This window comes from Heterodontus francisci, chromosome X (genome assembly GCF_036365525.1).
Source record: "Heterodontus francisci isolate sHetFra1 chromosome X, sHetFra1.hap1, whole genome shotgun sequence".
NCBI lineage: Eukaryota > Metazoa > Chordata > Chondrichthyes > Heterodontiformes > Heterodontidae > Heterodontus > Heterodontus francisci.
The window spans coordinates 3,895,057-3,909,561 of record NC_090421.1 but is presented as its reverse complement, the minus strand read 5'-3'; the positions used below and the strand labels follow the sequence as shown (position 1 = coordinate 3,909,561).

The 14,505-nt window shown below is 39.5% G+C and overlaps 1 protein-coding gene across 4 annotated transcripts in view; it reads right to left on the bottom strand.

The window, feature by feature from the left end:
• Nucleotides 1-14,505, bottom strand: part of LOC137358611 (electroneutral sodium bicarbonate exchanger 1-like) — a 238,280-nt gene that overhangs the window by 82,648 nt on the left and 141,127 nt on the right. For all 4 annotated transcript variants that reach the window (XM_068024677.1, XM_068024674.1, XM_068024676.1 and 1 more), the window contains exons 5-8: nucleotides 13,984-14,144; nucleotides 7,356-7,544; nucleotides 5,386-5,474; nucleotides 1,508-1,665 (exon numbers count right to left, since the gene is read on the bottom strand). In XM_068024677.1, coding sequence (XP_067880778.1) covers nucleotides 1,508-1,665; nucleotides 5,386-5,474; nucleotides 7,356-7,544; nucleotides 13,984-14,144 — 597 coding nt within the window. The remainder of the gene's footprint in view (nucleotides 1-1,507; nucleotides 1,666-5,385; nucleotides 5,475-7,355; nucleotides 7,545-13,983; nucleotides 14,145-14,505) is intronic.

The window sequence follows — 14,505 nt, the reverse complement described above, 5'->3', positions numbered from 1 at the left end:
ATGGCAATATTCCATGTGGAGTACATAATTAATGTTGGCAAAGAGGTTGTGAACTAATTGTCATATTTGGATTGTAGCGTACTGATGTGAACTTGGAATGCACTAATAAAAACATTGATTTTCTGATGTGATATGAACGCAGGATTCAGATATTGATTTAGATATATCCCTTTTCCAAAATGGCAATAATTCCCCTTTAATACCATAACCTATGTTTAGTAAATCTCTAAACTTCACCACTGCCTCTTGACCAAGTTTGTAACCAATACATACAACGCAAAAGGGTCTTTTGCCCTTCTAGCAAGAGACCAAGATAGCTGAGGGATACTCAGGCCACACATACATGGAGGCCTTAAAAATATCAGGATTCAAATTCCAACTGAATAATCTAAGTTCCAGGGAGGGAGCTGAAGGCAATCCAGAGGCCTCTGAAAGAGGCGAGACAAGGACAAAATATGGTTTTGGTAGGAATATGGGATTAGTGTAGGATTAGTATAAATGCGTGGTTGATGTTCGGCACAGACTCGGTGGGCCGAAGGGCCTGTTTCAGTGCTGTATCTCTAATCTAATCTAATCTGATATCAAAAGATTGCTGAATTTTGTGTGATTATAATTATAAATATTATTTTCAAGGGTTTTATGAGGATGTGGGTGGGAAACCAACATGGCCATGCAAAGGACTTGAAAGTTTTTTTCAGGGTCGTGATTGGTCCCTTCTTTTCTGAATAGGATTTTTTTTTAAAAAGAGATAGTGACATAAAATGTTTTTCACCAGCTACTTCATAGTGAATGTGAAATGTTAGCCCATTGAAATCAGCACATTGAACACTTTACCAAACATAAAAACTTTTAATTATTTAAAGGGATAACAAAAGTCACTTTGCTGCAGGGTGCACATTTGAGGAAGGAAACCTCATGCTCCACAAATGTAATTTTAGGGAGAGGGAAGGAGGGCCTCATTGTTTTTTTTTCAATATCCGTTCACAAATTATAAATATCATCCAGCTATTGTGTAAAAAAGGTAAGTGGATACACATCTGATACCATCAAACCAAAGGATCCTCACATATACATGTATACACTTAGGTATGCAGACATGCACAGGCACCCACACACTGACTTAAATACATAATTAAGGTTGATACTCCAGTGCTGTGTTGAAAGAGTGCTATATTGTCAGAGGTGCTGATCTTTCTATGTTGCCTGTTCCAGTGGTTCAGGTGAATGTTAAAAGATCCCTTAGCACTATTTCAGGTGGTTGTTTTGGATAACATTCCTACATTAACCAATACCACTTAAAATCAGGATAACTGGTGATTCAGCACATGGCTGTTCCGTGGGACGTTACTGACCTTACCTACTAACAGTCACTAGATTTCATAAAGTTGTTAATTATGTAAATAATTGAAATGTGAAAGGTGCAATATAAATGTATACACTATTTTAATAGAAGTCACCCACTACTATATGCCATGCAAAGCATTAGAAAATTGAATTATTAATTGACCTAGTAGGAATTGGAACCTCAGTAAGTCCTGTGAGAAGAATAGCTGGAGAGAGACGCACAAATGCCACAATTGGCCTTTTCAGAAAGTCCAGCTCGCCAACCAAGACATTAGAGGCCTCAGCACCAGTAGGGATTTTCTTCATGAAGTGGAGGTCGACCTGCCCAAATAAAAAAAGGCATGCAGTTATTTAGAAATGTTTCTCATCAACAACTGGAAACGAAACCATCTAGGTTTGAACCCGACTTCCAGAAGTAATAGGATAGAGACCAACCTGAACTAAATCTCTTTGCAGGGGTGGGACAGCTCTGATGGCTCAGTCCCTAAATGCACTCTGTTTAGTGAGAAGTGAGTAGCTGAGGCACGCTACAATTGGCCTCAATGCCCTTCAGCTACAGAGGGGAGAAAATAAATCTGTCAAGGCTCCTACTGTTATCCAATGACCAGTGATGGAAACTGCACACAGGAATCAGGCTATTCATTAAACACCCAAATCCAGGATCATAATCTGCATCAGTTTAAGATGGGCTTTCTCATTTTTTCAGATTTAGGATTTAAAGTATGGTCTTATCGTTTTATAAGTCAGATATTTTAGAAATCTTCAATTTGTTAACATGTCATTTTCTCAATATATTTCAAAACTCTCGAGGATGGAAGCAAAAATAAGCAATCATTGTCTCACTCCTCTCGCACAACTCTAGATCATTCGGAGTTACAGAAATAATTCCTTCTCCAGGTATAAGATGACTATTCTTGATAAATGGAAGACAAAGATGAAAGATTTATTAGAAATGCCAAGATCTAAAAATATCTTCTGCAAATATTTCATTGCATAGTTTTCTGAAAAAATCCTAAACACAGTATCAGCACTTTCAGATTAGTTTTGAGACACGTCTGTCACACTTCAGACTTTGTATAAAAGCACCAACAAATCACAGCTAAACAATCTTTGAAATTCCTGACCTTGAGATAATCTGGACTCTCCCCAATGAGAGAAGCCAAGCAAATGTCAACCTCGAGAAACCTCCAATAGCAACTGCAATTATCCCCTAATTGATTTCAGAAAGTGCCTCGTTAGATTATTTCCCCAGAGAAGTACCTGAGCAATGACAGGTCAGGCTAGCAGCTAAATGGCACAACTGTGCTCCAGAGCTGAAACTAAGGTACAAGACATCAGTTAGTACATAATATCATCTTGGATTTTCCCATGTCTAATAGAAGGATTGAAAAGAGACTGGACTCCCAACTTGCTTAGCGAAGAAAAAAAATGATTAAATGGGTCTTAACGACAATATAATGTAGATTTATAATTCTCCACAAAATGCAACCCTAATCCCAGAGAGGACATGGGGGAAGGGTATCAATTAGTGTTGAGATACTTCCTTTCACAATGCAAAGAAAAACTGGAGAGTAAAGCAGCCTGGCACATCCTTATGCATCTGTTCATGCCAATAGCAGAGGTGCACATTGACCTGAGAACAGATCATCTGTCTGCCCATCTTTGTTGCGGCGTAATACATAGAATGATATGGAGAAGTTTTTCTTTTTTCAAAAAGTGAGTTATCCTAGTTAGCACTCTGTCCTTTCACCAGCAGAAAGAGTCTTATGAATTGACTTTGAAAAGCCTTAACCTAGTTCTTAGTGCTTGTGAATTTACAGCATGAAATGGTATAAATTCGAAGTATTATTCGGAAATCCCATAGAGCACTGCTGAGGAGAAATTGAAATGCCACTATGGTGTTATGGGGCATTTTTCTGGAATCAGAGACATAGTAGGGTGGAGGGAGCTTTACTCTGCATCAAGCTTGTGTAATACCTGACTCGGAATGTCATGTGCCAGTCGCCAAGGACGTCATGCCAGATTTCCAACCTTACAGAACGTTAATGCAGGTATTCCATATTTAAGTTACTATATCAAGAAAGCTAAAGTCCTAAGACAACAGATTTTTAAAAAACTACTTTGTAACCAGACTCCAGCATGCATGCACAAGTAAGCCAGGTTGAGTTGCTCTTGGGTTCTGAGTTTTTATTTACTGTGGTAGTGCACTTGTTAACACATTCCTGTGAAATGGTTCTATTACACTATTTTGATACGGTCATTCACCTGTTTATTTTAGCTGGCTGATCATATTAAAATAACATCCAAAGGAAGTTTAGTTGAACTGGTAACCATATGTTGCCAGAAAAACTTAATACCCCAAGTTTGAGAATGTAAGAAATAGGAGCAGGAGTAAACCATCCGGCCCTTTGAGCCTGCTCTGCCATTCAGGAAGACCATAACTGATCTTCTACCTCAACTCCAGTTTTCCACCCTATCCCCATATCCTTTGATTCAATTAGTAACCAAAAATCTATCAATCTCAGCCTTGAGCATAACAACTGAGCATCCATCGCCCTCTGGGGTAGAGAATTCCAAAGATTCACAAACCTCTGAGTGAAGAAATTTTTCATCTCAGTCCTAAATGGCCGACTCCTTATCCTGAGGCTGTAACCCCTAGTTGTAGACTCCCTAGCCAGGGGAAACAACCTCTTAGTATCTACCCTGTCAAGCCCCTTAAGAATTTTATGTTTCCATGAGATCACCTCTCATTCTTCTAAACTCTAGGGAATATAGGCCTAGTCTACCCAATCTCTCCTCAAAGGACAATTCCCTCATCCCAGGAATCAGTCTAATGAACCTTCGTTGCATTCCCTCTAAGGCAAGTACATCTTTCCTTAGGTAAGGAGACCAAAACCATATACAGTACTCCAGGTATGGTCTCACCAAGGCCCTTTATAAGTGCAAAAAGACGACTTTACTCATACTCCAATCCCTTTGTAATAAAGGCTAACATACCATTTGCTTTCCTAGCTGCTTGATGTACCTGCATGTTAACTTCGTGTGATTCATGTACAAGGACATCCAGATCCCTCTAAATACCAACATTTCCCAGTCTCTTACCTTTTACAAAATATTCTGCTTTTCTATTTTTCCTACCAAAGTTGATAACTTCACATTTCTCCACATTATATTCCATCTGCTATGTTCTTGCCCACTTACTTAATCTGTCTATATCTCTTTGCAGCCTCTTTGCCTCCTCCTCACAACTTACTTTACCATTTAACTTTGTATCATCAGCAAACTTGGACATTACACTCGGTCCCCTCATCTAAGCCATTAATATGGATTGTAAATAGCTTAGGCCCCAGCATTGATCCTTGCAGCACCCCACTAGTTATAGCCTGTCAATCTGAAAATGATTTTTCTGTTTGTTAACCAATCCTCAATCCCTGCTAATATATCACCCCCAATCCCATGAACCCCAACTTTGTGTAATAACCTCATGTGGCACCTTATCAAATGTTTTTTAAAATCCAAATACACTAAAATTCACTCGTTCCCCCTCCTTTACCCTGCTAGTTACAACTTCAATAAACTCCAACAGATTTGTCAAACACAATTTCCCTTTCATAAATCAGTGTCAACTCTGCCCAATCATATTATGATTTAAGTGCCCGAATACCACATCCCTAACAGATTCTAGCATCGTCCCTACTACTGATGTCAGTCTAACTGACCTATAGGTCCCGGTTTTCTCTCTCTTCCTTTCTTGAACAGCAGGGTTATGTTTGCTACTTTTCAATTTGCAAGGACTATTCTAAAATCTAGGGAATTCAATGCCTTCTCCTACAGCCCAGCCAATGTCAGAAAGTTGCCATGTGGACCCATACTTGACCACTCTGCGCATCACACATTAGTGTACCATTGGACCATCTTAAGAAAAGTTAATAGCCTTACAGTTAGTACTTTGTATGGCTTGAACATAATGCACAAAATATCCAACGGGATATATCCCAACTACAGGCATCACAACCTGACAAACCAAAATAATTATCTTACCTTGCCCGTCTCAACATTTACGTTGTCATGGTTGACTCCATTTTTAGCTTCAAGATGAGTAGGAAGAGATTGTGGGGACAACATTTGACCTGAAGGGGGAAAACAAAAATAAGCAACATGAAGATAAATGGCTATTTGAAATGGGAAATTGATGGAACTGAAAAGGAATTTTATTTTTCAAAATCCCAAAATTAAACTTATTCTCTTTTTTAAAAGTTGGTTCATTATGTGTACCAGAGCCAACGGGGTGCTCTGCTCCCAGGCTCTGCTAGAGCTTCTCCGTAACCTCCCCAAGCAGGTTTGCCAAAACCAGCCCATAGTTACTTGTCCTCACAAATAATGGTTCTTCAGACCCATTCACCAACTCCTCATGCAGCATGCTGGGAGCACAAGTTCCTACCTGAGGAATCATGAGAGCAAATTTACACACTGGCACTCCTCAGACATAGTGCATTATATTAATGTGCTGTGCCACTGGGATTGTCATAGCTAAAAGGATTTATTTCATTTCATCAGCAGTACTGGGCACTGCAGTTTCAGTAGGTGAGGCAGCATCAGTGACACTGATCAAATTCAATCTTTAAATACTTCAACTCCATAACAAAATACAGTTGTTACTTTATATCTGATGCTTCACTTGATCCAGGGGATTTGGAACAGAGTCAATATACACAGATTCCAGATTTCAATCAGGTATCAGTACACCTCATCACCTGCTCTCAACGTTCAGTATTTAGAATGAGCACTGACAGAAATGATTGCAACAAGTTACTCAGTTTACCCTGATAATACAATTTAATTTGCTTTCATTTAAACTAACATTAGCTTTGATTCGAAACCCAATGAGCACAGTAAACAACCTTGTTTTGATGACTGGGGCTGAGGTACAGCTTCATAGTACCAATTAAATATGAAAATTATAAAACTAGAGACACTGCCCCAGACTAAAAGGAAAGTGTGATTTGCACTCATCATCCATATATTTGTGCTTCTTACCCACTCAAAAGAGTTTCAACTTGAAAAAATATTCCCCTCCAGTATAAGTGAGCCCTGTCTCAAGTTATCTTGTTGTCAACTAGTCCCCAGGAGAGGAGAGATACCCAGTATACTTAAAGTAATCCTCAGCAAACTTAAAAGGACCCTTTTCCCCAAACCCCCACCCCACCTCCATACACACAAACCCAATTATCAGCAGAAGTTAACTCACCACAGAAATATTTCAGAGGCCACAGGCAGACTAAGTATTTGATATAGGAACCCAGTTAAATATTTTCCAGCATCCTTGTAACCTCTGCAAATACATTTTAAAAAGCTGGCCCCTTATAAAATACCAGTCAGATAGGAGGTCAAAAGCAATACTACACTTAACTTTCAACTGAACTGTACCAGTCAGGGGGGAAAAAAAACAATTCAGGTGAGGCACCTTCTTCATTATTACCTCTGGGATCGATCAAGTCAACTAATCTGTTTACAACAGGAAGATCTGTTGAAGGCACTTCTTTTAATGAGAGTAGAAACAAATTTTAGTGCTTATAATTATTCTTGTTTAGCCAGGATTGTACAGATGACAAATCTGGAAAAACAGTGGAAGAAAGAGTTACAAAAGTACCTCTTGCATCAAAGGTAGTGATGCAATAGGATGTATTTGTAGGTGGATAGATCAGGTTGGACAAGGAAAGGCAGAGAAGATACACATCAGGATCCACTGATTAGGATATTGGTCCAAGAGGATAAGCTGACTAAAGCAATAAACTATCAATCAGGTTGTTATATCAAAAAGTATAGCCTACCTCAAAGATGTGGTCCAAGAAGATAAATAAGTCACATTTTGCTGCCATGTTTTTTCCTCTCTGCACATAGCCACATCCTATTTAACTATCCGATTGTTCCCAAACAAAGTAATACCAAGATACTAAAGAGCTCAAAAAAGTGTTTTCATTTTTGATTTAGATTCCAGCCTGTGTCCTTACCAGTCTTGTCCATGGAGTGAGGTTCTGATTGTTTTTTCCCAACCTCAGCAAAAGACCTGACAATCGGAATTAGGTTGTTCCTTTTTCTCTCAATCTGATGGTGGTGTCTTTTCAGAAGAGCGTCACGCACTTTCACACGGATATTTTCATCCAGTTCCATGGATGACTCCTGATGATCAAGAATCATATCTAAAACAGTAATGAGAGAAATTCACAAGAACTGCCATCACAGGAGTAAAGCCTCTCCCAGTCATGGCTGATAGAAATCACTCTTTAGCCTTAACTGTACCTGTAAACTCTCCAGAAAGGATTTTACACTTTACTCAATAGGAGAAAAAATCTCTAACTCATTATTTGTACCCCATTTGATTGATAAAAATGTGAAACAACTTTGTGATTGTAATACACACGTTTTCCCATTATATTTTTGGAAATTTATCTTGGATCAAAATGCTGCATAATTCATTACCTCTATTAAAGTTCAAAATGATGTTCAAAAGGAAGGCATGGAAAATTTCAACTGACAATCACCAAGAGATTCCTTTACATACAACACTATGTAAAAGCTTTTAGTCTTCTATCCATTTTATGCGATTATTGAATTGGTTTCAATATGAACACCCACACATCAGGAACTGTATTTTTTTTTAAAAAATGTTTGTGCTGACTGTTGGACTGTTGAGAACCCCTACTACCACCACCACCACCACCCAGTGTGAAAATAACTGAAGAACTTGAACAGCAAGAGGCACATTCTCCCAGAGAGGTGTTCCAAAGCATCTGAATTAAGAAACCCAGGCAAAGGGCCAATGTTCATTATTCAGAACATCACCAAGGTTGGAAAGAAAAAGCAAGTAAAATAGAGGGTTTGTTAGCAGATAAGAGAGGGAGTTTTAAGTATCCCTGATTGGCAGGAACGGAGCAGGAGAGCAGTTAAAATGTATTGCCTCCATTTTCCACTCCAGTCTCACCAATTTCCCATTTTAATGTGGCTAGTTCATGGGGAGGATGAGGCTTCCATCGGATTCATTAATACTGTAAATCGAGGGCCCATGGCATATATTTAACCTGCTCCTCAGTGGGGTGCCCACACAGCTGGACCACCAGTTAAAGCTGTTGAGAAACTAGCAAGGGCACTGCATACAAGTTTTTTAAAAAACTTTCCTTAGTGAGGCCAGCTCATCACCGAGATCCTCAGAACAACTCCCCTCCCCACCTTACTTTGCTCTATTTTAATCAAAGATAAATAATCTTCTCTTGGTGCCAGCAGGACATAGGAACATAGGAGCAGGAGTAGGCCATTCAGCCGACCGAGCCTGCTCCGCCATTCAATATGATCATGGCTGATTATCCATTTCAATGCCTTTTTCCCACATTATCCCCAAATCCCTTTATGTCATTGATACTTAGAAATCTGTCAATCTCTGCTTTAAACATACTCAATGACTGAATTTCCACAGCCCTCTGGGGTAGAGAATTCCAAAGATTCACAACCCTCTGAGTAAAGAAATTTCTCCTTATCTCTGTCCTAAGTGGTTTCCCCCTTATTTTGAAATTGCGTCCCCTGGTTCTAGACTCCCCAACCAGGAGAAACATCTTACCTGCATCTACCCTGTCTATCCCTTTAAGTATTTCGTAGGTTTCAATGAGATCACCTCTCATTCTTCGAAACTCTAGAGAATACAGGCCCAATCTCTCTTCATAGGACAGTCCCGCCATCCTGGGAACAAGTCTGGTGAACCTTTGTTGCACTCCCTCTATGGCAATAATATCCTTCCTAAGGTAAGGGGACCTAAACTGCACACAGTACTCCAGGTGTGGTCTAACCAAGCGTTCTACACAATTGAAGCAAGACTTTGCTACTCCTGTACTCAAATCCTCTTGCGATAAAGGCTGTGTTACAAGGTTTTTGTATTAAAACCTTAGAATGCTGTGTGTTTTAAAAAACAGCAAAAGGATTTTTCAGTGGACATTGACATCTGCAAATAGCTGAAATATTTGGATGTTTTGAAAGGAAGCCGACTTTGTATACAAGGACAGGAAAGAAACCAGCAAAGGGGTCTGACCTCCTCAGAGGAACTTTTTGAATGACAAGGGAGACTCTGGGCTGAATTTTATGAGCACTCCGGCATCGGGGTCGTGGCGGGAGGCCCGGAAAATTCTTCCGGGAGAGGCCCGCCACGACCGCCAACGTGAGAAGGCCCTGTCGTATTTTACTCCATATGGAGTTCTGAGGCATAACACTGTTGGGTAGGGGGGAGCAGTGAGATTATCAGTGCAGGCGGGTGGGGGGGGATAGTGGCGAAAACACTTTTTATTAGCTGTGGGGATGGTGGGAAAGGGTTGAAGGGCAAATGTTACAACTTTGGGGGGGGTGGGGTTCGCGTTGGCAACAGAGTTTATTTAGGGTCGGTAGCCCCAAAACAGACATTGGGGCAGGGGGTTGAAAGGGCCTCCAGCTTTTATTAAAATTTGAAAATCACATTTATAAAAATAACCCTTTCAAAATTAAAATTTCCTCTAAGGGCTTGAAGCCCTTTAAAAATGGCACCGGCTCCTGCGTGGTGGCGTGGACGCCATTGCCGGGGACGCAGCGACCGTCCCTTCTATGTCATCAGTGACAGCTGCTCCACCCCCTCCATTTAAATGAGCCCCTGTGCGAAATATCGTGGGGGATCAGCAATGGCGCATCTGCGAGTGAAGACCGGTGATATCGCAGGTGTATATCGGTGATGCCATGAATGGCAGAGCGCTCCTAAATTTCAGCCCTCTATGTATGAACATGTGACCTGTTTAGGAAGGTTTTGCTTTCACTTTAGACCTTTTAAAAAGCCAGTGAGTTGGAAAAGAGCAGACATTTGAAATTTGGTTTTGACCTGCCTGGAAATCAGAGAGGAAGACCCAGAAAAAGTGTTATCTCTCTCTGCAAAGGAATCCTGCATCTCGAGAAGAAACCCTGTATTTCAAAGGAGGCAGATTCCTATTGCCTCCTGTCTCTGAAGAATCCCTGCATCAAGTGTGGTTCCTATTGCCTCCTGTGTTTAAAGAAATTCTGAAATCTGAAGAAATCTTCTACTGCTATCCTCCTGCTGTAAAACCTAAGACGACTTATTGCTGCACCCCTGATGCAAGACCTATGTGAAGCAGCTGAATTGCCTTGAACGCCTACCCATCACAGACTGTTCATCAACCTCGCCTGGATAGACTTCAATGGCATCCGACTATTCGACTCTGGGACACCTTACCAAACCGAAGAACTTCCTACCAGAACGTGACAAACTAAGTTATTTTATTATTCCTTCTATTCCTATGAAACAGCTGTAAACCAAAATCCTTTTTCCCCGGTTAACCGTTTTTTTTTTAATGTATGTGTGTGTGCATGAAGGATAGGGAAATAAGGAGCTTTTCGTATATATAGATTTATCTCACTATTGGTTAAGACTTGTTTTATTAATAAATAGTTAATTTTGTTGTCGATTAAAGAAACCTGGTTGTTGTGCTTTATTCTGGGGGAAATATGGAGTATGTAATTGGCTGTTTTTCGGCAAGTGGGAAAATTTATTGATATGCTGTGACCCGTGGAGAAGTGGGACTGAATTAACAGTGCACTCCTCCCGCCTCGGTCATAACTGCTAACATACCATTAGCCTTCCTAATTGCTTGCTGTACCTGCATGTTAGCTTTCAGAGACATTTTGACGAGGACACCCAGGTCCCTTTGTACATCTATACTTTCTGATCTCTTACCATTTAAGAAATACTCTGCACATCTATTCCTCCTACCAAAGTGGATAACCTCACATTTTTCCACACTATATTCCATCTGCCATGTTCTTGCACACTCATTAAGTCTGTCCAAATCCCCTTGAAGCCACTTTGCATCTTCCTCACAACTCACATTCCCACCTAGTTTTGTGACATCCGCAAACTTGGAAATATTACATTTGGTCCCCACATCCAAATCATTGATATATATTGTGTACAGCTGGAGCCCAAGTACTGATCCTTGTGGTACCCCACTAGTCACAGCCTGCCAACAGGAGAATGATCCGTTTATTCCTACTCTCTGTTTTCTACCTGTTAACCAATCCTTAATCCATGCCAGTATATTACCTCCTATCCCATGTGCTTTAATTTTGCCAACCAACCTTCTGTGGAGGACTTTATCAAAAGCCTTCTGAAAATCCAAGTATACTACATCCACAGACTCTCCTTTATCAATTGTTAGTAACATCCTCAAAAAACTCCAACAGGTTCATCAAACATGATTTTCCATTCATACATCCATGTTGACTATGCCCAATCAGATCATTATTATCCAAGTGTTCATTTATCACATTCTTTAAAATAGATTCTAGCATTTTCCCTACTACAGATGTACAGCGAACAGGTCTGTAATTCCTTGTTTTCTCTTTCCCTCCCTTCTTAAATAGTGGGGTGACATTTGCTACCTTCCAATCTGCAGGAACCATTCCAGAATCTATAGAATTTTGAAAGATGATCACCAATCCATCCACTATCTCCATAGCTACTTCAACACTCTGGGATGCAGAATATCAGGTCCCGGGGACTTATCAACCTTCAGCCCCATTAATTTCTCCGATACAACCTTCTTACTCATACTAACTTCCTTCAATTCCTCACTCTCCCTAGTCCCTTGGATCTCTAATTCTGGGAGATTTCTTGTATATTCCTCAGTGAAGGCAGACACAAAGTAATCATTTAGCTTCTCTGCCATTTCTCTATTCCCCATTATATATTCTCCTGACTCTGACACAATGGATTCACATTTATCTTAGCCAAACGTTTCCTTTTTACGTACCTAAAGAAGCTTTTACAGTCCTCCAGGGACGCCTCCAGGTTGCTCAATCGTCATCCTTCCCTTGATGACCAGCTGGCAGGTGAGCAGTTGACTGGTGCCATTCAAACGAGGCTTGGCAGTTAATATCTGCTAGACCTCTGATGAAGACTCCAATGCAGTATCGCTGCCTGCTCCCACAGGCTTCCCAATGGAAGTTAAAATTAGTCCTATGGTGTTTATTCCAAGTGGATCTATACCTTGATGTGCTGAATATATTTATAAAAAAAGGGGTGGGGGAGGGGAAAAGAGTTGCTCAAGCAATTGGTTGATGAGATGGATAATGCAATATTGTATATTTTATTTTTGGAGATATATAATGGGGAGGGCTGAAGAACTGTTATAATGGCTGCATCTTGACAGATTTCTTTTTGCTGGAATGTGATAATTTAGAATATAGTTAGAGAAATTGAAATTGGAAAAATATTTTGTAGAATATGATTTGTCAATAACTGTAGAAAACAGCCAATTAGAAAGCAGGAAAAGAAAGACACTTAAATACTTAACCAATTAGAAAGAAGAAATTTGTGTGATGGCTCACAGGTCATACAAGGGTAAACTTGAGATTTGTCTATTTATTCTTGGGATGTGGGCAGCACCAAGAACAAATCAGTAAATGTCAAGTTTGAACCAATCAGTTTTCTTCTTAACTGTTTTAAGTTTATTTTTCTCCTTTCTATTTGGTTAATATCTACTTCGTCATTCATAAATAATGTTACACAAAACTTTCTTCTTATCCACAATGAATTCAATAAAATTTTATTTGAAAGATAGATATTTGGAAAAACTAAATGTTCTTCCTTTTTCCCTTCAAGACCAAGACTAGTCAGTTTGTTACTTTAACTTTCTCCTTTCCCAGATCTCAAACTCCTCAGTCTTCCTTTCTTCCTATAATTTACAGGTTTTTAAAACTCCAAGCTTGGTGTCATCTAATCACTATTTGCTGATCTATCACATGTCTCTCCTGCTGTTTCCAATCTTGGTAATGTCCTTCAGTTTAATCTTTGGGGAGAAAAAAGCTGCTTTTTCCTCAAGCAGTTCATTAGAAGTGAGTTTTATTACATATTCTTTTTGTTACACTTGCACAATCAAACAAACACAGCTTAGGTTTCCGAGTCATCTTTGCCTTTGTATTACAGAAACTTCTGACTCATGTTGCAGAGGGAAAGTTATTGTAAAGGTTTCCATAGCAATAAGAGAAGGAAAAGTTACACAATAAGATAGGAATTCAGACTACAACCTGCTCATAAACTGACTTTTCCCTGGCTTATCACATTTCCCTTCTCTAAATTATTACTGATATTTAATACCAATTTCAACTGTTCAGTGACACTCCTTCACTGTTCCCCACAGTTGATTGGATCATCAGGTGCGTGGTAGGTGAGTCAGATGAAAAAACAAATCCCTACTACCTGAAGTATCCAGTAAAAAAAATGAGACCTATACTATATTATATATATTATGAATCCCATTGTTACTCAAAGCAGGAAACAAAATGCAAGAGACTATGAGAAACATCAGACAAAGTAAATGTCCATACATATTCAGATTTCAGAACTGTGAATTAGATAAATGAATGGGGTAGCATCTCCATGAACAAGTGGCAACTTTGTTTTTGTTTGAGGAGGAGGAGGAAGGGCAAGTCACAATGGTATTACACAAGTACCGCAATGCGCTTTGATAATTTACATCATTACAGTGTTCTTCTAAATAGCAAAGTAATTTAACAAAGCGTGTTTTGATGAAGGTAGTGTCCCTGCATTGGACGTACCTGCAATCTCCTGAATGCTGTTTGCTCGCATGTCCAGTAAGACTGTACCATTAATGATACAGCTCCGTAGCTCAAACAGGCTGTGTAATGATAGTGTGGCAACATACGGTTTACTCCAACGATCTCCACCGTCCTCAACGTCTTCCTCAAATTTCAACCATCTGTCAAACATTTGTTTCAATTTAAAAAGTTTACTATCTTAAGTTATCACAGAAACATTCCCAGAGCCAAATGTCTAATCTGTTAGTTACCAGAAAGTTACTGCTAAAGACTGAGCTGTTGTGGAGACCATAGACTGTGAGAGTGAAAGAAGTTTGAACAGATTAGCAGAGAGTCAAATGAACCCAAAGATGTGATTATTGCCTTGTAATAACTCCAACGTTCTTTTTCAGTTTACTGAGTGATAAGAATTCACAGTTTATTTTCAGGAAATATACAATGGAATGGAATAACTAATGAATTGCAGTAATTTGTGAAAGCTTTTTTGGACAACTGATATGAAAGGGGTGTGAAGTTTCTTTT